This window comes from Semicossyphus pulcher, unplaced genomic scaffold, assembly GCF_022749685.1.
Source record: "Semicossyphus pulcher isolate SPU_LCO1_2020_fin unplaced genomic scaffold, fSemPul1.0.p SCAF_3, whole genome shotgun sequence".
NCBI lineage: Eukaryota > Metazoa > Chordata > Actinopteri > Labriformes > Labridae > Semicossyphus > Semicossyphus pulcher.
The window spans coordinates 30,673,631-30,701,020 of NW_027211704.1; the positions used below are offsets into that span (position 1 = coordinate 30,673,631).

At 41.7% G+C, this 27,390-nt stretch overlaps 1 protein-coding gene across 2 annotated transcripts in view; it reads left to right on the forward strand.

Moving 5' to 3' along the window:
• Positions 1-27,390, forward strand: part of lhfpl4a (LHFPL tetraspan subfamily member 4a) — a 41,549-nt gene that overhangs the window by 8,597 nt on the left and 5,562 nt on the right. Inside the window, exons 2-4 of one of the 2 annotated variants that reach the window (XM_069678832.1) lie at positions 18,808-19,044; positions 22,545-22,561; positions 27,287-27,346. In XM_069678832.1, the coding sequence (XP_069534933.1) occupies positions 18,808-19,044; positions 22,545-22,561; positions 27,287-27,346 (314 nt within the window). The remainder of the gene's footprint in view (positions 1-18,807; positions 19,045-22,544; positions 22,562-27,286; positions 27,347-27,390) is intronic. The other variant, XM_069678833.1, reaches the window with a different exon arrangement.

The window sequence follows — 27,390 nt, forward strand, 5'->3', positions numbered from 1 at the left end:
TCTTCATCAGTATCTCTACACAGAATGTACAGTAGTTTCATGATTTCAGGGGGATGTGTTGAAGAGTATCAATGGCAACATTGAAATAAAGAAGATGAGCGCTAACAGGCATGAAAGAACAAGATCAAACACGAGTTAAGAAGATTGGTAATTAAAGAAGTAAAGGAATCCAGCAGATAACGGAAAAGATTGAAGATATGCGCGGTGTGTGTGCTGCCTGCTGAGGCCCTTTAATGCAGAGCTAATCTCCAATCAGATGGAGACTGCCTGGGGTTTCACATCACAGCAGCCAACTCTGCGTACCCATAATCCCCGGTTCTCTCCCTAGAGGTTGAGCCTCAACCAATTATTCTCCATACCATCATCACTGACACATCAGACCATCAAGGCTTCCTCGCATCTATTTACCTCCCAGAGATAGCAGAGGTAATATGTGAGGAATGCTGGGATATGTGCAAGCTAATGTGAAATGGAGTTTGATACTATAGGTGTGTAAAAGATGTCTATCTGTTAGTCTATCTTTTTTTTTTGCTGGTGATATCCCAGCAACGACTGAAAACAGTATCTTAAAATTAGGCACAAACACCCACCTGGACGAAACAAAGGACTGATAAGATTTTGATGGTCCAAGTTCAAAGGTCAAGGTCACTCTCACCTCTTCCCTCCAATTGCACAGCACAGCAGATATGTGCAGAAGTCCATCAGGGGTCACCAGTCATAGACTCAACTCATTAGTGATTCCTCTATATACAGTCATAAATTATAGAGGTTGCACCAACTGTATCAGCTCCATTAAGGAATGTTTAAATCGTTTTATACTGTTTACATTTGGATTTGTATCCCATCACTTTTCCAATTTGAAAGAACCACTCCCTTCTGTGCTGCAGTTACGATCACAACTATACTTCTGCTGTTGGCCTGTGGAGGAAGGAAATATATATGTGGATTTCAGTGACGTGCGGTGAGGTTCATGGCTGGTGAGGCACTGACTCCATCAGAATCAGATTTACAAATATATGAACCCAACAACAGAGTAGATTATTCACCATTTGACAGCAAGGGCTGGCTCAATTCGTGGCAGCGGCAGCGAGTAGTGGCACTTCCTGCTTCCTGCCTTCCACTCCAGTTGCCGGTGTCTGAGGCAGCTGCCACTGACCTGCCACTTACTCTGCAGCTGCGGAGTAGCATAAACATTTCTGGGCTCACCAGCGCCCCCTACGTTGAGGCAAGAAAACTGCCTGCCTCACCCAGTGCCTCTTCACTGCCGTTGTAAGATCGCTGAGCACACTAAACAGGTTACACACATATATTATATACATCAGCTAAACTATGGAAAGCCAGGGGGGCATATATTAAAAGTGTTTGAAAGTGTTTTATTGGCGACATACAGAGAGACAGTAACACGCTCTCATTGCATGGCAGAGCACAGTTTGTGAGGGATTGCGCAATCCAAGGTGAGGCTCAGCTTGCTGCTGCCTCACTGTGCGTCTCTTCCCCGTATTTGAACGGAAATGTGAAAATTCAGCGATTTTTAATAAAAAACGATCCAAATTGTTTAAGTTAAATGGAAAATCAGTTTATAGTTCAAACCATTTGATAAATATAACCATTTAATTTATCTGTTTATTATATATTTTATTTATGATGACAGGTGAGGCTCTGCCTCCCCTGCCTCTCCTGACCACACGTCACTGGTGGATTTATTAAGCTGAACTGGATACAGGGTTCAAATTCGGCACATCAAGGTTACGCACACTTCCTTGCACTTTTGGGCCCATAGAGCATGCACACTGTCGAGATGTGCAAAACTTTGGCTGACTTATAGTTGGCATGATGAACTGCAAAGCTATTTCACTATTCCAAAAACGCTTCATTGGCCAGCTTCCTGTCCTGAGGTATCGATTTTACCCCCAGCCAACTTTTTGTCACCTGCCAGCATTGATGGTTACCATGGAGACATCATTTGCAGGAGGTACTTGTAAAAGTTATTTTACGGTATTAGAAAGAGTACCAGTAAAATTCACCAGTGCAGCGACATAGACAAGAACTCCCACATGAGTACTCAACCAATAGTGCTCATTGGAATGACCAAGCTTGTGGTGTGTTCAATCCTGCAGCACCTGAGCCTCTTTAAATCAGTTTACTGACGTTTCTGTAAGTTAACTTGCTGATCCATCAGGAGTTTAATTTTTCTTTTCTATTTTTGAATGTTTTTTGTGTTTTTTCATTGTAGAGCGTGTCCCACGTACAGTATGACAGGAGCTAAACCGTATTAAGCATAAGTGTTTGTGTCTCTGTGTGAGGAAGCTGCCTAATGGGATTGGAGCTGTGCCTAAAGCGCTCTGGCCGGGTGCAGATGATAGTTTAATCAGCTCTGTGGTGCAGCTCTGTACTTGGGCTTCTCCTGGACACTGGGCCTCGTGAAGGAGCTCTGTCGAGTGCCAGCCGACTGCAGGACGTCCCGACAGACGCTAACACAGTTAGAACCAACAGAGGGACAGCTGCTCTGCACCACACCAAATGACCACGCCAACACCTAAACCAGCACTGAGAGAGGAAATAGTACCGTGTTGTATTTACCAGCACAAAAAATATGCAAAGTAGAGCTTCAGCAGGCTGTACTTAGAAATGAAAGTACACAGATTGTGTCACAGGATACCCCCACTTTATCGTGTTGTCCTTGTTTTCCTGAGGAAACTTTGAACTGGCTCTGGGAATATTCTCAACCGCTGATGACAGAAAACAATGTTAATGAAACACATCTCCCCTGAGAGGCAAGACTGAGGCACACAATCACAGTAACACACTGCTTACATAAACACATGGGTTTACTGTCTTTGTTGTTCTCAGTGAGCAAGTAATGAGAGAATGAAGGAAAGAGAAATAAGGAAAATGAGAGAAACTGCCGCGCCTGCAGCTGGCTGTAGTGATTTGAGTCTAATTAGCCTACATTCAGAGAAAGCAGAGGATACAATCCTTCAGGATCTCACCCACACTCTTTCTCTGCCATTCCCTTAGTGATGGTGCTTTTGGTTACAAACTTCTGAGCAAAAATGGACCTAGTTTGTGATGATTTACAATGTTTCGATTTCATTTAGCAGACGCTTTTGTCCAAAGCGACGGACATCTGAGAGTTAATACAACACAAGCAACGATCAAGACAGGAGGGAACGAAGTCAGTCAGAGCCAAAAACAGCTTTAAGTGCGACAGGTGCTGACAGGCAGCGCTCAGAGGCAAAGCAAAGGGTCTTCATCATAAACAACATCAACAAGGTTGATCATCATTAAGGTCAGAGGTGTTCATAAAGAGCTGGGTCTTTAGCTTCTTCTGAAAGGTGAAAGGGACTCTGCGGACCGAACGGAGTTTGGTTGCTCCTTCCACCACCTGGGGACGACTGAGGAGAAGAGTCTAGTTAGAGACTTAGGGCCCTGTTGTGATGGGACTACCAGGCGCCTTTCATTGGCAGAGCATAGTGGGCGGGACAGAGTGTAGACCTGGATGAGGGCGTTCAGGTAGGCAGGAGACGTTTTTGTTGCTGTTTTGAAAGCGAGCAACAGGGTTTTGATTTTGATATGAGCGGCGACTTGGAGCCAGAGGAGGGATATGAGTAGTGGAGTGACAGTTGGGTTGATTGAAGACCAGTCGAGCTGCTGCGATCTGGATTTGTTGCTTTTTAAGTCACTGGGTTTGGTTGTGAACATGGAATTGCAATTAACAACAACAACAAAAAAAGGAACAACCAAGTTCTTGAAAGGGGTATTTCAATTTTTTGACCTAAACAAAGGGTTAAAATGATGTATAATGTGATGGCTGTAGCACATTGTTGCTGATTTGGCTCTTGGTCTTCTGGCCTTACATCAACATCAGCATCATTTCCAACCATCACTTTATCTAGAAAGTTCTGACAAGCGGATAATTTACCTACCATGGCTAAACCTACTAAAGACAAAGAAATATCTTGTGAACAAAGTCAAATATCCAACAGTTATAGATATTTTCAGCTTTAGTCCTTAATTTGACGGGTTGACAAAAACACATCTCCAAATAAATGCTAATGTTCTGTGATTGCTGGTTGCAACGTGAAGTTGGTTGTTGATAATATTTAATTTTGTCTCATGCAATTTGTCCTGCAAGTGGCCCAAAAACCAACAAAATAATGCACGATTCTAGTGCACTACCCTCTACTAGTTGATGCAATAAATTAACAGTGCCATGCCCATCTCAACCTAAGAGTAATAGTGTTACCTCGTTCCTTCTCCCCCATAAGTGATTTTAATTAAATTCCTTGCCCATGTTAGACAAAGCGTAACATTTCCTCGCTCTGTGGCAGGCATGGAGAGGCATTTCCTCTCAGCCCCGCACGTGCTGGGGGATAATTATGTGGAGGGCTTACAGTGAAAAAAATGTAATCAGCAGCTGCTGTTTAGATACCGATTTTGTGCTTTGTTAGATGTGTAAGTAATTATAAGGAACGGAGCAGAGGAAGATTTTTTTTAAAGGTTTTGCTTTAGTGAGACAGAATCCTTGACGTCCGTCTGTCTGTCTGTCTGCCTGTCTGCCTGTCTATCTGTATAAGTACCTGTCTGTCCCATTTGTATAAACTTGATATCTGATGAAGGCCTTGAGGATTTTTTTTTTCAAATTTGGCACAAACGCTGCCATGGACCTAAGAATGAATTGATCAGATTTTGGTAAGCAAAGGTCAAATTTCAAGGTCACTGTGACCTCATAGTGCCTCATATTGTCTCGTGAACACAATAAATGAGAAATGACGGGAACATCTCTCTACTGGTAGGCCTCCCTGCATGCACATTCAAACCTCTGCAGATGATCCAGAACACAGCAGCTCGACTGGTCTTCAGTCAACCCAAAAAAGCACACATCTCTCCACTGTTCATATCCCTCCACTGGCTCCCAGTTCACATCAAATTCAAAACCCTGGTGCTCGCTTACAAAACAGCAACAAACGGCTCCTGCCTACCTGAACGCCCTCATCCAGGTCTACGCTCCCTCCCGCCCACTACGCTCTACCGATGAAAGGCGCCTGGTACTCCCATCACAACAGGGCCCTAAGTCTCTAACTAGGGCGCTGGTTTGGCTCGGTTGGTAGAGCAGGCGTCCCATGTATAGAGGCTACAGTCCTCGTCGCACTGATCGCAGGTTCGACTCCCGGTCTGCCGATCCATTTGGTGCATGTCATCCCCCACTCTCTGCTCCCCACATTTCCTGTCTGTCTTCAGCTATCCTATGAATAAAGGCAAAAAAAGCCAAAAAAATAATCTTTAAAAAAAAAAAAAAAAAAAAAAAAAGTCTCTAACTAGACTCTTCTCCTCAATAGTCCCCAGGTGGTGGAAGGAGCAACCAAACTCCGTTCGGTCCGCAGAGTCCCTTTCACCTTTAACAGAGAGAGCTAAAGACCCAGCTCTTTATGAACACCTCTGACCTTAATGATATTGATGCTATTGATGATGACGACATCGAGGATGTTGTTTATGTTGATTAGGATATTCATGATGATGATGATGATGACTATATTGACCTTGTTGATGTTGCTGATGATGACACAAATGTCCTATTGGATAAACAAGTAGGTAATAATAGTTTTTACCCAAAAGGTCAAAGGTCAACTTCAACTTAATCCAACTTAATGTCCAAGAAAAAAACACATGTCTGGCTATCATTCCCATCCCTGTTCTTGTGAACACAAAATCTCAGAAATCCTTGGAGGGAATATCTACAAATTTGGTATTAACCTCCACTTGGGCTTAAGGACAAACTGATGGTCAAATGTCACATTTACTGTGACACTGAGTTTATCACTGTCGATATCTCCACTTGCTCTTCCCCTTGCATACCATTCTGTGGAAAACACTGATGGATGCAAACTGCCATTTGACTGGCTGCAGAGGTAAATCAAGTCATTTTACTGCAGGACATTGATACCCAAATGGTGGCAGCCATTTAAAATGAGATCATTTTCCAGTAGTAATTTAATTTGTCTAGAATAATTGCTTGAATGCAAAGCAGCATTAGTTTCCACACACGCCTATGCAAATGCAACTTGGTACTGATGCTAAAGTCTACTAAGTTTAAAACCATGAGGACAACATTACACAACTGATATGACGCACGCTAAATTCTCGTTTGAAACGGCTCGAGTCATTCTGCTCTAATGAGCCCTCGCTGCTGATTTTTTCTGAGGTGACCTGAGACATTTGTGACGCTGACTGTGGATTCTAATCTGGTGTTTGGTTGGAGGCAGATGATGATACATGAGCGAGCCGCTCTGTCTGTTTGCCCTCTTACACACAGTTCACTGGACTCTCTGAATCCAAACATTACATAAAGACCGTCTACATACACATTCAATGGGATTTTTTGGGAAGCTTGCGACTCGGAGAGTTTTTTGACAAAATAAAGGCTGAATAATCCGATAATGTTCTGTAACACTGTAAAACAAACGCAATGAAGGTTAAAAATACTATTGTACAGTGTGTGTGTGTGTGTGTGTGTGTGTGCATGTGAGAATATGCATCGTCAGCTCCATCCATCCGACATCACAGTGTTTATATCCTCCGTGACACAGACAACTCAGAGCTTCTCTGGCTCATTAGTGCTTGACCTTTATGGGGGTATCTTAGCTGGGCTATCATGGATCACTCCTCCACACGTCATGTGACACATTTTGTCACGTTATTAATTCGGTGTAGATCTGTGGACATTAAGTGGAGCACAAAGTGAAATGTTGATGAAGCATTCTGTCATCAAGGCTTTAAAGAGCATGAGGGGGCTGTTTGAGTCAACTGGATCCATTTACAAAGATTATAAGTTTGTAATTTACACAAGATACTTTAGATAAATACTACTAAATTAATTGCAGTAATGAAACAATGATTGCAACCCATTGCATCACCATTGGTTTGGGTTTAATTTCCTAAAACAGCTAGTTTAATTAAAATAACTTAAACTTAAACTGGAGGAAATAGTTTATATGTCAGGGACTATTTTTGCTCTTGGATTGATACACATTTGGTGCTCTACTGAGTATTTGGGTCAGCAGGATGGTACATGTCCAACTGAATCAAAAAAAACCACAGTGTGTGTATGTTCATGGTAATGCAGAAGCATGTCACTCAATGCAAGTATGTTTAAAGAATCATTCATCAACATCTTCACTGTTTACTAACCCTGTCTCCGGTCAGACATCAGACGGTGACACAGCAGAACAGAGACTGAAAGGAGTATCCTCCACTGGCAAAGGGCAAAAGACAATCGGCATCTATAAGCGGGTCTTCCCAGGTCAGAAATACATTTGTCAACATGCTTTGGTGGGAAAGAGGTATAATTAAGTTAAGCCAAGCTAAATCTTCCCTTTTCAGATGCTGTATCCAGAGCTCTCTATAAGCATAATTTGTATTTTTAACAGACATAGTGATTGGGACAACATTGAAGCTCCGGTTTAGTTTGCAGCAACTGCTAGATCATAGCACTGCAGGAGGGTGTAATTATTTTTTGAGGGAAAGATTGAGGCAAAACCTAACATGGTAATCAAACCAAATACAATGACAACTTAATAATAATTACAATAATAATAATAATACATTTTATTTATAGGTGCCTTTCAAAACACTCAAGGTCACCTTGCAAGGCAGAGTTAAAAGTAAATCAACAAAATTAACAAGACAAATTTACAGTGTATAAAATCATTCTGTACAGAGGTTTAATGTGAGGGATCAAACTGAATATGCAAGTTTAGAAAGATGCGATATACATACTTTATTAACGCCCTCTGGAGCGACACAGGCTCTGTTTACACCTGGTATTAACATGCGTCTCGTGTAAGCTGATCACAAGGGTATAGCTCTCAGTACGGCTGTTAAATGGTAAGTGGACTGCACTTATATATAGCGCTGCTTTTACAAGCACCCATTCACACACACATTCATACACTGATCGCAGAGACTGCTAGCTAAAGTGCCAAACTGTCAATGAGTCATCACATTCACACACCGATGGCTATACCACTGGGAGCAATTTGAGGTTCACTTTGACATGTAGACTGAGGGAGCTGGGGATCGAACCGCCAACCTTCCGATTGAAAGACGACTGACTACTTTAGCTCAGTTGGTGGAGCGGCGCCTTATGTGCAGAGGCTGCGGTCCTCGACGCACTGATCACCTGTCCAACGATAATTTGGTGCATGTTGTTCCCCACTCACTGCTACCCACATTTCCTGTCTCTCTTCAGCCGTCCTATTGAATGAAGGTAAAAAGAAAAAGAAATAATCTAAAAGAAAGATGACCGACTCCACCAATAAGACACAGCCGCCCCACACCTGACATTAGAATGCATCCCTACATGCGTCTCCAGTGACTGCTTGTATACAATCTCACTTCCACGTTCTATATGAACATAAACACGCACATCTCTTTAATCTTAAAAAACATGAAGTGATAAAAGAGTTTATGAGTGCTAATAATAATTCATATCAGACAAGTATGACAGGAAAATTGTCTGTCTCTCAATGTCATCTTTCCCTGTTCCCTGTTGTTGCGGTCTGTCAGTGTGGCCCAGGACACACTTACACACTGCTGAAAGAATGTGACCAGAAACACCTGCAAAACAAGTGATCGGCCAGGTGTAAACAGGGTCATAGAAGCTTGGCAGGATGACACAACAAAATATCAGTGCAGCTGTGAGTGCCGTCTGTGTGTGTGGCTGGTTGCTGTGTTTTGCCTGTCAGTGTGCTGCTGCTGCTGTGTATTACTTGGACTTTGTCCCATTCATGTGACTCACCATCATAACAGTCACATAACACGCTGATTGTCCTGTTCATTGTCTTTATGCCTTTTTTGTATGGCTATAGTGGGGTCTGAGAACTGGGAGCTAGATATGTATTTTAGTTACACCAGCCCCCTCCCCTCCATCTCATAGGTCTAGCCTGTTTCCACAGCAACCCTGCTTCCCTTCTCTTCCTGCATCCCTCCATCTCCTCACCCTTACCACCCTCTCCTCTCTCTCTCTGTCCCTCTTTCACTGTCTACTCTTCATCTAGTTCTGTCAGCACTGTTTTACATCCAGGCAGCAGTCTCTGTTGTCCTCCTCCTCCTCCTTGCTCCCTTTTGTCTTCCCCTTTTCCCTTATTCTCTGGGGATAATGGGTTGTATTGACCAGAGTTGTATGTGTCATAGTTGTACTAATTGAGAAGCCAAACGTGCATGCAAATCACACTCACATACATAAAAACATGCACACCTAATGCTCCATGGCTGAAGCTGTACTTATACTTTTTCATTTAAAACATGAAACTTTTATAGCGTCCATGCTACTCCGGTTTATTAGAGCCCCATAAATGGAGACTTTTGGAAACGCAGATAACCCCGTTGAAATCAGGAGGTTGTAATTTATTATGTAAGGGCAGAGCAGTCCGAATGTTTCAGAGACTGAGTGGGCAAATGTGCGCTGGCCTATACTTTGTTTGTAGGCTACTGTGCCTGAGCAGATGACTGTATGAAGAAATCTGCAACAAGTTAAAGCAGCTCTCTGCAGAAGAAGAACAAACGTTGGAGGCCGTTTATTCTAAGCAGACTGAAGCTTGACTTTTTACTTAGAGGGTTTGAATCTTTCTATGAAACTTCCTGCACTCTTAATTTTGACATTTTAACATTACATACAGGCTCACCCACAGATATGTCGAGTGAAAGGGCCCATCCCAAATGTGAGTTATTTATACAAACACATCCGTCTTATCTGTCAGCATGGCCCCAAACATAAACACATACATGTAAGACTCATACAGGCACCTCAGAGTTTTATTATTGCTTATATTAAGGATTGACAAAGTTATTGCTGGCCTACATGGGCCCCAGTGTGCTTTCAGTTTACTGATTCATATGGTATCCAGTCATCACTGTAGTTAAATGCTATATATCATGAACAGACTAAACTGATGTATGGATGCACTTATGTGTAGCAGTTAATAAGCTGCACATTATAAAATATTTACATATACTGTAATATGAGTCAGAGGTGACAGAAATCCAGCTGCAACAGAGGAAAGGAAAAGGTCTTAGGCTCCTATAGGCACCTATCCTGCCAGGACCCCTTCAGCGCTAACGGAAGCTACCATGTTCCGCGAGCGCCATGACTCAGCGGTCCTACCTGGTAGTGAGGCGGATCATCCCTGCCTCGACCCAGAAAATGCAGGCCGGGTTGTGAGAGCTCTTACCTGTCCTCTATGGGAGTGTGGAAGTAACTCTGATGATTCCCACAGCTGATGGAACAGCTCAGATCAGCCGCGAACATCTGCCATCATCTGTCACTTGTCTGTCTTCTTGTCACTTCATGAGGGCACTTTCTGTAATCTGTCTCTAAATACTACTCTGTGTCTTTTATCTATAGACTACATGTAATGTTTGTAATGATCTTTTTGATATGTACTGGGTAAAATTAAAAATATAAAATTCATACTAAACCACACACAGTGAGTACACAGCCATACTGCATGTAGGCCATACAGTGTTGGGATCTCTTGGCAGGAGCATGAACTGCATAATAATGAAGTTCCTGCGAATCTTTTGCAGAGTGAAAAAACGACTACGTCCCTTAAAAATGTGCTCTGAGACTAAAGATCTAAACTAAACCTTCGTTTTTCCTCAAACTACTGGATTCTACTCTTTCTAAACTGCGAGAAGAGAGAGAGAGAAGAGAAGGGGCTATAAAGCTGCTCCATAGGAACCTGTCCTGCCAGCAGAGGACTAATTCCCCTCTGGTTTATCCAGGACCTATTCAGCGCAAGAGCAATGATCCGCTTGCGGTCACTGGCAGGACTAAAGCTCCTATGCTCCGTGAGCGCCATGGCTCAGCGGTCCTACCTGGTAGTGAGGCGAATCGTCCCTGCCTTGACCTGGAATATGCAGGCTGGGTTGTGAGAGCTCTACCCCGCTCCTCTGTGGGAGTGTGGAAGTTACTCTGATGGCTCACACAGCTTCTATTTACAACCTCCTACACAATACACAGCCACATGGGCTGTAGGGTGGGGTGTACAGTGTTGTGATCTCTTGGCAGTAGAAACAACTGTATAAGTACGGAGTTCCTGCAGCCTAATGTCACATTTGTCTTTTGCATGGAGTGTATGGAGTGAAATACACAAGACCCGACTAAACCTCCTGAACTGGACTCTTTCTCATGAAACCGTCTGCTGTCTGCTTCACTTACCTCCACCTGCTGATCTTGGTAGCATCCATACATCCATATCCATACAATAGCAATATCTACCATTGCAAATGAAGTAATGTTTAATTAGTCAAGTAGGAAATAAAGTTAAATTAGAGATTGTGGATGCAATGCACATACTTGTTACTGTGTTATGAATGAGGTGTGATCAACAGATAGTGTCACTTTGTACAAGGCTGTCATTCTGTACATTATTTTGCAACCATCTGAAATACAAAAATTGTCTGTGACATACGTATAAGAGAGAAATATGGAAACATATATTTAATCCCCTTTTAACAAAAAAGATCTTGGGCGATAAATACTGTTTTAATTTGGCTCAAAAAAAGTGTCAATTTTTCACATGTACGTGTTTGGGCTGGTGGGAATGGGCCTGTTTTTTTGCGTTGTTTATCCTTGAATTAACAGAATCAGTTAAGTCATCTGCTCCACCTCCTCACAGTCTGCCCAAGCAAACATTAATTAGTGCCTCTGAAATGCCAAAGACTCAGGAGCACCTGAGAGATGCTTTTCTTTTTTAAAGCTTAGAATAGAAGGGAAAATTAATACAACTGTTATGTGTTTAATACAGAGCTGCACTGAAATACTGTCAGACAGAGAGAGACACAGAGGTTCATGTCAATCATCAAAGCGACCATTTTTCTTTTCCTTTTTTCCCCACAAACTTTTATTTCCTGTTCTGAGCTGTGGTATCCAGCACCTGATCACTGTTTGTTGTCTTTTTTAAAGATCCAGCTTTAATTACAGACTTTGTGACAGACATTGTGTTTCACATGCTCATTTTCTGGCAGTGATAAAGTGTTATATTTCGCATGAACTTTGGAAGTGGAGGCATTAATAACTCTTCATGTTATATGGAGATGCTGAGACACAGATTTGCATGAATGAGCTTCTAAAGTGTCTGTGTGTGACTCAGTGTTGATCAATTTCAAATCTGTCTGCCATATTGTTCAGTGTAGACTCCTACAGCCTCCTACAGTTATAGTATTAACCACGAAACACTGTGTTACTTGGCGGTCGACATAATGTGTCAAAATAACGTGCCAGAACTACAGGATCAAAGTCAAGAGAAACAATCCTTTTTTATGGTGATGGCAGAATAAGGACTGATAAGGTCCGCTTAGGATGCCTGTACAAGGGTTGGAGACTTACTTGGGCATCTGAGGTGAGGACTTAGCATCTGCTCACGGGGTGGATGCTCCACAACATGAGCTACCAGGCGCTCCCTATGTACTTATTTTTACCCAGAGCATCTTTTTCTAAACCGAACCAAACTACGACTGATACAACTTTAACCACGTGTTAAAATTCCTTCACCCTGTTCTCCATTCATGCCTTGAACAATGATGGCAAGAAGAGGTAATTGCTATTGTTGCTGATGAGCTAGTGTGGATGATGATGATGATGATGATGATGATGATGATGACTTTACAGTGACAATTGTGCTTTTTAACATTGATGTACAGTACTTTATATTTGTAGTGATGATCTAACGATCCACAGTAACACATGGTCCATCATTATATATGAGGATATGTTGAATCGTGTCCTCTTGATGGTGATGTTGCCAGGTGCATTAAATTATTATTAATATTAATATTATCATTATTAGTATTAATTATAGCCCCTGTGGGGTTACGGTGGACACCTCCGCAGTGTACCTATGTATAGGTACAAGTCACTCTGACACTTGCTTACGCTGACTGCTGTGGAAGTTAACATTGCACTCCTATGTTTCTTTATTGTATTGCATGTTTTGTGTTTTGGTATGTGTTTTTATGCTTGCTGTGGTACAAATTGCCCGTTCGGGACAATGACTAAATTCACTTGACTTGAAAGAGGCTTTCTTCTTCTTTCCCATGTGCACTTTGCATTGGTTTAGCTGGTGCATAATTTACAATATGTGCCACCACAGCATAATACTTTGTTGTCTTGGTTATGTCACACATTTCTGTGAGACTTTGGTGCAGCACAAATACAGTGTCCAAATAATAACTGTCAAAATTAAGAAAAAATCAAAGCTTTTATTCAGTATTTAATGTTGTTAAGTAAATTAAACCTAGCAGTGATAATTGCATTCCTCAATACTAAAGCATCAGGGGAATAAATCACCACAGTCTTATTCAAGAGGCTTTCTGGTGGTGATGATAAAATGTTCATTTTAAAATAAGGGTCACACACAGAAAGGCCACAGGTGCCTGAAGGGCTCAGCATGCTCTCTCTCTCTCTGTGTGCCAATCTACACATCATGTCCTCTGTGGTGGTTTGCACACTGTGAGCAGCCACTGATGTGTGCATGCTCCTGGTTTCATCAGCGTGGAAGTTGCCATTGCTCTCTAACACTGTGCAGTGAACAAATCTAAAGCAACTAGAATGAAAAGCCCACCAATTGTTAACATGGAGACCTGGTATACCCAGAGTTCATGCTCACCACAGTGTCTTTGATTTTAGACTCAGTTGCAGCGTTCTTCTACAGATGCCAAACATGCCGCACCTCCGTATCTCTGTTTGGCTTATACGAGCATGTTTGCATGGATGTTAACATTTAGCATCGCCACAATACAACTGGCTGTGACGGTGCCTTGGTTTTACTTGCTTTAAAAGAGACTTGTGTTGTATACAGTGTATATGTGAGATCTGACAGGGATAAGAGTTAGTATGTCACAGCATTGGATTGGTACCAAAGCCTGATATTTAAAGGGCGCCAGGCTAAATTATTAAAGCAACATTATGCAACAAATCTTAAAATAACATTTCAGAAGTCATTTTAAAGCTACACTGACTTGTGATGAGGATAACGTTGGCTCTTTCATTCCAACTCCCAGCCCCAAATGCCTGTTCCTGATTGGGTTGAGTGGGTACAATTTCAGCGGGAAAGTATTGCATGAATTCTGGCAATAAAAAGCCCTGAAGGCGAACACCTCCCTTCTTCCCTTTACCAGTCTCTGCTCTGTTTTATCATATCACGCACCACAGCAGAGGTACAGAGACTAAAGAGGATGTTAAAGAAGAGACCAAGAGGCCGAAGTGTAATTATCAGACGGGTTTTTAGTAGATGGCAGTAAATTGCGTTCCAAAACTTTAGGGGCAGCAAACTGCAGTTAAATACCAATTCTTATATAATCACGAATAAAAATGTTGCTATAAAGATCGTTGCATGGCTAAACTCTGATGTTACCCCCTTTTTTATGGTGTTGTCTAGTTATAATTGAATGTAGCCTCTACTACATCTTCTCTTAAATCATACGGGGACTCGAATCCCCTTCCTGCCATCAAACCCTGTATTGTATACAGCAGCCACTTCAAGCAGACTTTAGCAGTCCTTTCACTACGTCTGATATTTAGAGTGTGTTGAAAGTCTGCTCTGTCGCAGACACTAAAGCAGATGCATCTTCCCAAACAACTCACATATTTCTTTTACATAAAGCATGCATGTTTTAAGTGTGTTAGTAGTGCATGACCTTGCAGCCTGTAGCAAGAGAGCACAAAAGTTGTGCATGCAGACTAATTTCAAAATAGTCTGCGGTTCATCTGGGAAATCACACCTTTTCACTTGCATCACTTTCAGTTTCAATCACAGTTTTTATTGAATTTTTTAGATATGTTGATGTAGTCGGTGTTTTTCTTTAAAGTTATGATCTCTAAGATCTCAGTTTCGTTCTCTTTGGTGGCACCTTTGGTGATAATTGCGGGAGCAAACTTCCCGGATATCCAGACAGTGTTGCATGAGTGACGTCCACGGTTGGCTCCAGTTGTAACTCGTGATTTTCCTCTCTGACGGTCGCTTTCCTTTTCAGACTGTTTGCCTTCATCTGAGCGTCGAGTTTGTTTCTTTTTCTTTAGATTTTCTTATTTTTGAAGTTGTATCTGTAGTCATCCATCTTTTCTTTGTTTGTTCAGCCATAGTAGATTACTGTTTACTCGCAACACCTGCAGAGACCAGAAAAGCAGCCGCTTAGCTCCGCCTACCCTCTCTGGCAGACCAACCACTGCTGGCTGATGGAAAACGCGTCACTAACTGGGCGCCGCTTGTGATTTTTTCCGTGAAAGTCGCACCAGACAGCCAGTCTGTAAGAATATTATATACTGTAAATGCAAAGGCTTAATCAGTGGGTCATAGGCTGAATCACCATTAATATAATATATTGACCAATTTTAAAGTTGATGTGATAATTATTATGCTAGTTTTTACTCAGGCCCCCGCTGTCAGTGTATTATTGTAACATTGTAACATTGCATTATAATGGTTGTGAAGCAGCTCTGTGTGAGGAGTCAAGTGACTGTAAGAGACGCTACAAAGTACCTCTTCAAAGTATTCTGCCTCAAAAATGGGATCAAGTCAGTCACAGTTTCCTTCTCACATGGGTGAACTTATTCACAGACAATCCAATTCACTATCGAGCATGCATGAGCACACACACACACACACACACACACACACACGCACGCATGCACACACAGAGGAAGAAGTGTTAGCTGCTTGGCAGAGAAGCGTCCCAGCCTGCCTGACACAGATTTAAACGAGGCTCGATGAATTATTAAGAGTGAGTCTTGTTCACCTCTCTCTGACAGGCAGGCCTAAAAGAAATACACAAGAGAACATAAACTCTTCATACCACAGTAAAACTGTTGTGGCTGCTTCCAAACCACACTGAAAAAACTGGATGTCATGTTTTCTGTGAACCACTCAATAAAAGGGAAGAGAGCTCAATGTGGTGTAACGTCTGTAGGTATCATACAAAGGTGGAAACGTGTTCAGCAGCTTGTGACACTAAAACGTCATATGGGTGAGTTTTGAAAATCTGAATCAGACAGCTCGGCCCTCGGTGTGTCATACAGACGCACAAGGTAGCCTTCAGTGTCTGCATTAGATGCAAAGGGCTTTCAACTAACTTAAATGTGAAACCACCCGCAGCAGAATTAGACATTCAGAGCGACTTAAAGTCCGCTTTGTGTGGTCGGGGGCATACATTGGTCAAACGACCCAGGACTTTTACCCTGCGTTTGAGTTCTGTGATACCAAAATACAGTGTTTGGTCAATATTGTTACCTACCCCATGATGTTTGTTCTAAATGTAACCATGTAGGTTTTATGCCTTAACCTAAGCAAACAGACCATTTCATTTTAGCCACTTGTTAGAAAGAAAGAAAACCAACTCTACCTTGGTAGGCCGTATAAGAAGCCACTGTGGGATGAGGACGCTATGGAGCGTCTGATATTGTCAACAGGATTTTCACTGGAGTTACTCGAAAGCCCCTTGCTGCTCATGCAGACGCCAAAGGGTACCTTAAGCGTCTCTACAAAGTGCTGAGGTCCTAACAAAATTCAGGTATTTGACAACTTGGAATTGCGAATATACCCTTCTGTTTTATTCATCTCTTTCACCACCATGCCTCCTATATTTCCGATGTAGAATCTATATGTGTCATTTCTCATAACAATTTGTGGTTCATATTTTGTTGCATTTCACCCAACTTAAAACTGCATTAATCAATATTTTTATTGGAAATGTTTATAAGACCAATAAATACAAGTTAACGTTTACCTCAACAAAGTCATTGCTTGTATATTCCATAGCCTAAAAGGTGCCATCTGGTTTATGCATAGTGACAATTTCTTCGCTGCATTGCCAAACTGCAGGCCTGCACACTTCTGTATTAAACTACATATAGGCTGTACATTCACCTCCTCAGAACAGCAGCAGCTTTCTCTCTGAGACAGTTGGGATTTCCTCTCCTTCACTTTCCTTACATCAGTTGAATTCCACAGTCCTTTATGTCCCTGCACACTGAGCCTTTACATCAGCTGAGTTTAATACGGTTTGTGCACAGTAGCAGTGGTCTAGTAAATGAGGCATTCAGGGACCCATCTGTCAGGGCCAGCCTGTCCTCAGCTGGACCCTTTGCACACCAGGGGAACACTCAGGCCTCATGGGAGAATGCTGACTGCCAACAATCCTCACAGATTTGTGAGCCCAACATTTACATTTTGTTTTCACAAGTTCCTCTTGGTGCATCGCCCATTAACAAACAAAAATGTAAACAGAAGCTTGTCGGAGACAAACAATATGTGATATATAAATGAGTGAGCTTTACATGTGTTGGTAGACATTTTTTTTGGACAGAGTGAGGCTAGCTGTTACCGTTTTTTAAGCTAAATACCTCCTTTTTCCAGGTACATACTAAACACAACAGCATGAGAGAGGTATCCATCTTTTCATCTATCAGCCAGAAAGTGAATAAGCGTGTGTGTGTGTGTGTGTGTGTGTGTGTGTGTGTGTGTGTGTGTGTGTGTGTGTTTGAAAGAGAGAGACTTTGCATCATGTTTTGGAATTGGAGCTAGTCCACACAGATTCAGCACCATGGACAGAGCCTCCCAGTGACAACAAGACTCCTCCTATCAACACTAATTGTTCTGTTCCTGTATAGCTTAAACACCAACAAGTATACAACATGTGTTTTTTTATCTTTAAAGGATAAGCTAGCGGGTATATTTTTTACCTTTGACAGAGACAGGTCTGCCAATTCCCCCTGCTTTCAGTCTTTATGCTTAGCTAGACTAACTCAGTACTTAACACAAATAAATAAGAGCATCACTCTAATTATGGGCTGTAACATTCCATTAATTTCTTTCTCATAATGTGCACATAGTCTGCCTGTTTGAATCATTCATACAAAGGCAATAAACAGTTCTTTTCAAAAACAGTAGGAACACAAAGATTCAAAACCTGTGTGATGCATTATCTTAAGCACTTGCTTTATACACAACTGCAGTTGTGTATAAAAATTTACTGTGGAAACAATATATTTCACTAGATTACGACTCAAAAGGTCAATTCCGGCAATAAACAATCCCATCATCAAGCTAACACGTGATACAAATTGTATTACGAGCTATGAGCTATGACTATGGCTTAGTTTAGTGTGCCTCTGCTCTATCAGTGGCAGCCTGGCTAAAGCAGCTGTGCATGCTTTCTTTATTCATTTCCACTCACTCCTCCATGCTGGCGTGTTCGATTTATTTCTGCCTCCGTCCTTTTAAAGCTTGCCTGCACTGAAGAACAGAGAGGGGAAGAGATTGAGTTATAAAGGAGACACTGGAAATAATGCGACAGACTAACAACCCAGAGTGAAAAAGAAAACTAATATTCTGTCTTCTCTCCTCTGCCTCCCCTCTTTTCTCTCACTTTCATCTCGTTAACGTCACATGACCCTCTTCCCTGCACGCTGTTTTACGCATAAACCCATTTTCTCTCCCCACCTGCCTCACCCTCCTGCAACGTCACCCTGACTTTCAATCTTGCTTTGTTGTACAACTCGACCCTCTTCCTGTATTGATTTTCTTTCCTGTGCTGCTTTTCAATGAACATAACCCTGTCCCCTTGACCGATCGCTGTGAACATTATTACATGCACTGCCTGACAAAATCCAATCTCACACACACACCAAATACCATTACATTGTCCTCTATGTGGCCACCATATCCATCAATCTTTCTGCTTACTTCTCCCATCTACTTTTTCTTCTGTTGCCCCTTCATTCCTCCATCCTTCCCTCTTTATCCCCTGCAGCCGTGTGTCTGGTGCTCGGCTGTATTATCTTCCCAAACGGTTGGGACGCTGAGATCATCCGGGACATGTGTGGAGAGGACACGGGGAGGTACACGCTGGGTAACTGCTCGGTGCGCTGGGCCTACATCCTGGCCATCATTGGCATCCTGGACGCCCTCATCCTCTCCTTCCTGGCCTTTGTACTCGGCAACCGGCAGAGCGACTTCCTGCAGGAGGAGCTGAGGGCCGACAACAAAGGTGAGAGAAATAGATAAAAACAAGCAACAAGCCTTTATTATAAAATTACAGGATGCAGTTCTTATAAAAATAAAAATATAACAGGATTTAAGTCAATAATAACACTTCCCAGTATGTCATGCAGTCCATGAATAGTCTAACTATGATCATTAGGTGAACAGAATAGAACCAGGTACTCCAGCTTCCTCCCACAGTCCAGAGACATGCTCGTTAGGTGAACTGGTAACTCAGCTTGTAGGTGTGAATGTGAGCATGAATTGTTGCCTGTCTCTGTGTGTCAGCCCTGTGACTGACGGGTGATCGGTCCAGGGTGTATCCCGCCTCTCGCCCAGTGACAGCTGGGATAGGCGCCAGCCCACTCCCGCGACCCTGAACAGGATAAGCAGTATAGACAATGGATCGATGGATGAATCATCATACCCGACCAAGTCCTACCTATGTTAGCTTTAAATAGTTCATCACACGCAAAAATATGAAGAAACTTTGAGAATAATTAGATACAAAATAAGATAAAGGCTCTAAGGGATGAAGTTGTCAAATGGCTTAAAACATAGTGTATATACTCTCCTTCAATCTTAAAATATCACCCTGGAGAGTTTGCCCCCAGACACCTCGTGCCACAAAGGCCAATACATAAAGCATAAAATCTATACTCACAGAAATAAGACGGTGAAATAAGAAGGGTGAACGTGAAAATAGGGAGATAGGGTAAGGAGCTCAGACATCCGGAGGGAGCTCGGAGTAGAGCTGCTACTCCTTCGCATCGAAAGGAGCCAGTTAAGGTAGTTCGGGCATCTCATTAGGATGCCTCCTGGGCGCCTCCCTGTGAAGGTTTTCAGGGCTCGTGTTACTGGGAGGAGACCCCAGGGTAGACCCAGAGCTCGCTGGAGGGATTATATATCCCACCTGGCCTAGGAACACCTCAGGATACCCCAGGAAGAGCTGGGAAATGTTGCTAGGAAGAGGGACATCTGGGCTAACTTGCTTAGCCTGACTCCGGATAAGTGGAATAAATGGTTGGATGGATGGATGGATGGATGGATGGATGGAGTGAATATTTTACACATAGTAAAGATGGAGTGAGTTTGGGCACAGCTGTCAAGTCAGGTGGTTATCGACAAATTAAGTGAGCCAACAACCTTCTGACCAACACAACCCCAAACATCTGAGAAAATTAAAATATAAAAAGCCCAAGTCGAGCCAATCAGGTCTCGGTAGCTCTGTCATGTGATTGTTTCTCACTTCTCACATCTGTTATTTTGTCAAAAGCCTGATTTAAGTAAAACAGTCTTAATGCAACAGCACAGTCTGATCTTTTGAAGAAGTTAGCATCTGTGTTTAAATGTATGTCCATTTAGCAGCGTCACACCAACTTAGCTCAGCCAAGAGCAGAAATTACTCTTAAAATCAAACTCATCCATCTTCAGATTCATCAGCTCATCTGGACTTTGTTTTTTCAACAGCGCATCAGTATTCATAATTCAATAAATAGAAGCCAATTTGAGCTGAACCAAAGATCAGTTTAGCTTATTGTTGATGGGAAGTGAAATAAGTTTTAAAGTTGCTGAATAAACGAAATTATTGATGCTGTAAAAATGTGCACACATCTTAAATAAAGGACACGTGTTGGTTAATTGCTTTGCATGCATGATTAATCAGTTCACGCGGGGTGTGACCTGAATAAATCAGCTTGTCGTACGCTTCAATTGATCAGAGAAACGATTTAATGTCAGCATTTCACCGACTTCAAGGGTGAAGACATTTAGCAACTTTTATTTTGTAACCGACAGACCCTCGCTGTAACCGCAGTGAGTCCTTCAGCTGTGCGTCTCATTTAAAGCTGCAGTTTGACAGTAAATGTTGGTTGTAGATTTTTTTTTCTGTGTTGTTGTAAAAAGCATCTTAAGAGGAGGTGAGCAGCCTTAAGACAGATAAAGAATAAACTCCCCCAGTTCCTCTTGATGTGTGGAGAGAGTTTCCATGGTTACGTGTCAGATTGAGGCTTTGGTTTCCTGTCTCTGTCTGTTTATGTCATTCACTGTTCGCATCTCAGTCTTTTTGCAGAGTCTCCTATTAGTCCTTTTCTCACTCTTACTCTGTTTCACTCTCATTGTCTCTACATGTTATTTTTCTCTCTTTATCCTCATTTCTCTCTGTCGCTTTGTGTAAAGTATCGTTTGCATCTGTAAGTCTTTAAACCTGAGCAGGTGTCACGCATGAGCATTTGCATAGATGCCTACCATCATACTTGCCACTGACATAAACCCTCTTATTTTGTAACACCCAACTACACCTGCTCTATTTTTTTGGGCACAACTCTGCCCACTGTAGATTCTTCCCATTTTGTGTGGATGTCTTCAAATGAAGCTGTGCACAAATCGACATTTGGATATAAAAGGGGGGAAATGTAGAAATTCATACACACTCAGCGGAACAACTTGATTATTAAAATGTGCCTCGAGCTAAATGTCATGTTTTTGAATTCAACCTCATTTTGTTTTTTGTCAAAATGTCCATTTAATCCTTTATTTCAATACATTAGAATTTTCTACCATTACTCGATGTGTCAGGCTATACAGTTGCACATGTCAGCTACAGTGTAGCTACTTGGCCCACGCATGCTACCTATTAATGCAGAGCTATAAATCCAGCTTAAAGTGGAGGCAGTGGTATAATTTAAGGTCTCGTTACATACATAAATTCAGTGTGTGCTGTTTCAACAAAATGCATATTGGGTTTTTTTTGTGCTGCGGGCTGGTTTAGTTCAGTCTGTAATGCTGGCGTACCATATACAGAGGGAGGCAAAGTACTCAATGCATCGACTTCAGGTTCCTCGGCCTCGGCCCCCTTGTTCACCTCATCTCCACCCTCTTCTTCCCATGTTTCCTGTCTTCTTCACAGTCCTGTCAATAAAGTTCTGTAGAAAGGCCAAAACAATAATCTTAAAACACTCAAACACAGACAGATAAAAGCATCTCACTGAGACCCCAAAGTTTTGCTTACTGATATAACCACGTTGGAAGCCAGCCAGCCACTTTAGACACAAGAACACCTGAAGGAGTGTGAATCCAGGATAGTCTTAAAAGGAAAAAAAGCTCATGCACACTGAATAAAAAGTCCTGTGTGGGTCTTTAAAATGTTCCATTTGCTTGTAGAATGCTATAAACCAGCATTAAGTCATTTCTAACAATGTGGCAATATTAATGCAGCAGACGTAATAAAATATAAAAATAATAAAACTTTTACCGCAGTTATCATCTTAAATAACGTCTGTACAATCGATTGTCTCAGCACAGAGTTTCATGTCATACAGTTAAGGTCACAGTAAACTAGAGGTAACATCATTTCCCTTACAGTACTTGGATTGTCTCTGATCTTTAAACCCAAAGGAAAAAACGGCTAAGGGACCACTGCTACTAGAGTCTTTGTATTGATTAAAATTAAATGTAGTTTCAAGTGAATAAAAAGCCTTATTTTTTTTCTCTTTTTGTCCTCCACAGATTTCGCTGTGTCACGGGTAAGTTCACACCTTTGTTGTTATTGTTGTTGTGGTTTGGTTGTGTGGTCTCATGGTCATGACTGTTCTGTATTGTGGGGTGATGGTTGGCAGTTTCCAATAAAGTACATACTTTAATAATGGCTAACACAGAAACATTTTAACTTTAAAATCCGGGCCTCATACTATCTAACATGGAAACAAAAATGGAAATCCAAAATTAACCGAAAAGGTCAGTTACTCAGCCTAACTCAGCCTCTGCTCAGGCTGAAGGTTGAATTCATTCTGGGAGTTAAATAAGGTCACGCTGAGATATATGTTCATATATGTGTGAATCAACATGTTAACATGTGTCTGAACACACTTACAGTGTACCTACACACATACACAGTACTGCATAATACATGTGTTAAGTGAACATGAGAAAGAAAAGGCTGTGGGGCTCTGTGTCCCTGAGCTGAGGCTGTCAGGCAGCATTTATTGTACATCCAGTTTGTAATAAGCCAAGCTAAGTGGGGGCAATGCCTTGAATTTTCATCTACCATCAACAAAATCTAAAAGAAATCCTAATGGGATGAAAATATTTAAATTTTTAATAAAATGTGTTAATGCTGCAAACACTTATTGTTTTGCTTATTTCCTGTGGGCTAAATGTAGTATCAACCATGACTGTATAGAAGAAGCACGCATGGACTCCAGGTTTCAACCTTAGCACATGATACACACTGGACAGGTGTGCTACTTAGTCACTCCAGAGGAATTTCCCTCTAACACAGAAACGACCATTTCAGACACATGCACTAGATCAGCCTCATACTAGTACAGTACCTGTGATTATATGTAAGACTGTTACACTATTTTGTATTATAAAATCTCTCATTTATGATCATTGAAAGTGATCATGGTGGTTTTCACTTCAGAACGCTGTAAACAGTCTTTGTATACTTGGACATGTCTGTCCATTCTCTTCGGATCTGCACCCGAGACCTGCTGTGACCATTCTCCTCCGTGCCACACTCCACATCCATCACCTACAGAGAACACATTTAATAATGAAAAAAACTCATCCATGCATTAAAACAGTATGAGTCATGTTAGTTACAGATTGCTAAAGGCTGTGGTTGTTATAAAGTGCTCCCTGTTACTTTGAATGAAACCCGCTGACTTCTTTAGACAACTCTTAACTTTTAATTTGGCCTTTGAATGCAAAGATGCAACGAGAGGCTCAACCAAGAGACACAGACTCCACAAACACAAGCTCCTCCAAGATCTTGTGGATGGTCAGCTTGTTTTCAGTACCAACTAGTCAAGCATGGCAGCTTGGACAGTGGCCCACCAGGTCAAAGAGCGACAAGCTAGGAGGCCCGCTAGCATCATGTCTGGATGTTAGCTTATTCTTTTGATATGATGCTGAAGTCAGCTGACGTGATAAAAGTGCACAAGCCAAGTCGTTTCAAAGCCTTAAACCTAACCATGCTGTGACCATTTCACAACCCAGTGGGCATTTTTCCACTGAAAAGACGTTTGATGACTACAGCCCCGTTGAAAAGACTTTCAAAAGTGAAAGTTTTTTCACCGACTATTGGAAGACACACACATTCACACACATATAAACTGTGATTTTCAAGTTGCATCTCATTCAATTTAGCATCTAAAATGATCGTATAAGTGAGCAGTGCATCACAACGACAAAATGATTTCAAACGTAAGTCGAGCCGGCCACAATCTCGAGAGCTGCATTCAAGTCCAGCGCTTATCAGCGTCAACCACTGAGGTCCCAGAAGACTCGTCTTCCGTTCAGGTAACATATTAATGAACTACGTCAGCATCCAGGGCACGTGCTCAGTCTTCTTTATTCTTCTTCTGTGGGGAATGTTTAACACGGCTTCCTTTATGATGTCCCTGAACCTTCTTGTTAAAATCACACGGCCCATAAAGTGGCATATTTTTTTTACATCTTTGTCTAGACCGGATTATACCAACTGCTGCAAAATGATTTTGGAGAAATTCACTACAATCGTCACTTTCGTCACCCTTTCAACGCTAAAATGAACAAATTATCAAAATTGTAAAGCAAAATTGTGACATGTTGAGGATGTAACTGCGTTTTAGCTGGTTAAAAAAGTGATCTTGGATGTTCAGACCTCCCTGTCTTTATCCAAAAATTTAAAGGGTGGTTGGTGCTAAGGTTAACGATGTGTTAATTATTGTTGGTCGTCCAAAACTTATTCAAAGTAAATTGTTTCTTAGCAAGCTTTATTTTGAAAGTCTAACCAGATAATATAAATATATTGCTAACTTGACAGTGTTGCAAAAAACAGTAGAGCTCCTCTCATAAATGAGACGGTCAACTGACTTCTAATTTTGATATGATAAACATCGATGCACAATTTGAGCAAAAAGCTGCTTTATTTTGAAATCAAATTTAAATCCATTTTCATTCTAATCTGATTTTGTAATTCTGACATTTACATTTGTGTTCTTTGGTAGTGCTGCTTTCGCGAAGCACTTGGTGAACGCACCATCTCACCTGCACTCATAACAGACTATATTTGTATTGCGTAGAAGGATTGGTCAGCTTGTCAGTCAGGTTGGTTGTCTTTGATGTTTTTCAACAACCAAACTTTATTTCTGTGTCTCTCAGTCCATCACATGTAAGTAGTTCTGCATGTAACTGCCAGCTTTTGTCATTTCAAACAGCACAGTAATCTTTTCCTGTTCAGTGAGTGCAGTTTCCCCTCAGCCAACCTACCTGGTGTCAGGTCAGATATCCTGCACTCATCCTCATGAAAACATGATGTTTGGTCACATTAGAAACCCTGGTCAAGTGATAGATTTCATTCAGGGGACGTGGCTAAAAGCTAAAGAGCTGTGCTGCGGTGGAGAGGTAGTAGAGAAGGAGGAATCAGTGTGAAAACAAAAGGTGGTTGCATGTTGTAGAAAACACCCTGGGGCACAATGTTTTCCCAAAGGAGCGATGTCTACTGCGAGCTGAGAGGAGACGTCACGTCGAGGAAGGACTTTCAGTGAGGAGTGTGTGTGCAGCGAACACCAGGCCCTGCAGCCTCTGTGTGTGTGTGTCAGCATCAAAGAAAGAGAGGACGAAAAATCAGCCTAATTACAAGCCACAAACATTAACGTGATGTTAGCAGCTGGGCGCCGCGGTGAAGTAGAAATACATTGTTATAAGCACGACGACAGAATCTCTACCTGTCAGTCATTTATGAGGGAAGTCTGACTGTGCCTTTACGTCTGTTCTTATCTTACATGACACAAAATAATGAAGAAACAATGCAATAACACTTTTTAGCATTTTAAATTATACTACTACATGTATCGTTTGAAGATTAAGAGCTGAAAGTCGAGGGTTTCTCATTGATCATAGCAATAGGACTCATAAAAGAGACACTTGGAAAAAGAATCAAGGTCTAAATCAATGGCAGGTATCCTAACTTTTAGTCTTTAGTATTTTGCAAACTATATAAATGCTGGAGCCTGTAACATTTTGATCCAGTAGGTCAAAAGGTCTCAAAAAGTTGCAGTTTTTTTTCCTGCAATCTACCACTGTATTTGGTTTATGCACTTTGTAGGCAACTGCATATACACAGTATATTATGATCTTAATACTTCCACGCTGTCCTTTCGTTCTAAGCGATCTCATCACAGGTTGTCGAGTCACTGCCCTCATTTGGTGTCTCATACAGATGTTCAGGGATGCTATTTTAGCGTCTGTTTCTTCCTTTCTAACACATGCTTTGATTTGCTTTAAGGCAGTGGTTCTTAAAGTGTGAGGCCCGCCTCCCCTGGGTGAGGGGGAGGCACAGCGTGAGAAAAAATAAACCAGAAAATAACTGTAAACATCTGGGGCCGGTTTTACAAAGATGTTTTAGACTGGTCTATAGTGTTAGGCCAGTCTTAATTTTGCTTATACATTAGTCTAATGCAAATTAGACCGTTTCACAAAAAAAGGGACGGAATCATTTTAAGCCAAAGAAATTAGACACCTTATCCCCGGGCTAACTCAGCTCTAAGACCCATGTTACCATGGTAACAATCGCTGACACCTGCTGACCAGTAGCACCAAGTTTTGAACATCTTTGATGGTCCTTTCAACGTTTGGTCGCTGCAATTTTTTTCCGTTATGTGGATCATGTCCTTAAAACTGCTGAATTTACCCAGAATTCAATGCACCATAGCCCTGCTTAGGTTAGTCAAAAACTAAACTGCTTTGTGAAACGGGTGAATATAGACGTCTATCTTAAGTCTGACTATTTGTATCTAAGGCATACTGGAACCGGCCCCTGGTTAGCTAACTTCTGCAATGTGTGGGGCAAAATGGATCGATTTTTTTGTAACTACAGAGAGAGAGGACAAACCTTCCTGTTCATATTTAGGGAACACATTAGACAGGGTTTAAAATAATTACTCAACAGTAACTTTTTGTTCATAAGTAATCCAAACCCGGTCTCTTGGGTGAAAATCCTGCGTTGTTTGACCCATCTGTTGCACTTGACAACCACATCAGTCTTTCTATTAAATCAATATCAGTAATTAATCCAGGTTTTCAAAGCCTGGGTTTTATAAAAGTGGGCCTGTAATTTTGTTATTGCTGGTTTGGACCTGTGGACCAGTTAACCCATGTGTACCAGTGGCGGTGCTAAGCCAGCTGCTCCATGTTTGAACTGGTGTGAATGTGAAACAGTGAGTGTCTTGATGTATCACACATTCTTTGTCCACTTTCTTTAGACATGTCACACTGCTTCCACTCTTCAGCTCCATCTCGGCTCCTCTCTCCGAATGGATGGAGTAAGACCCCTGAGTTTTCTTTTTTTAACATTAGCGTATATGAT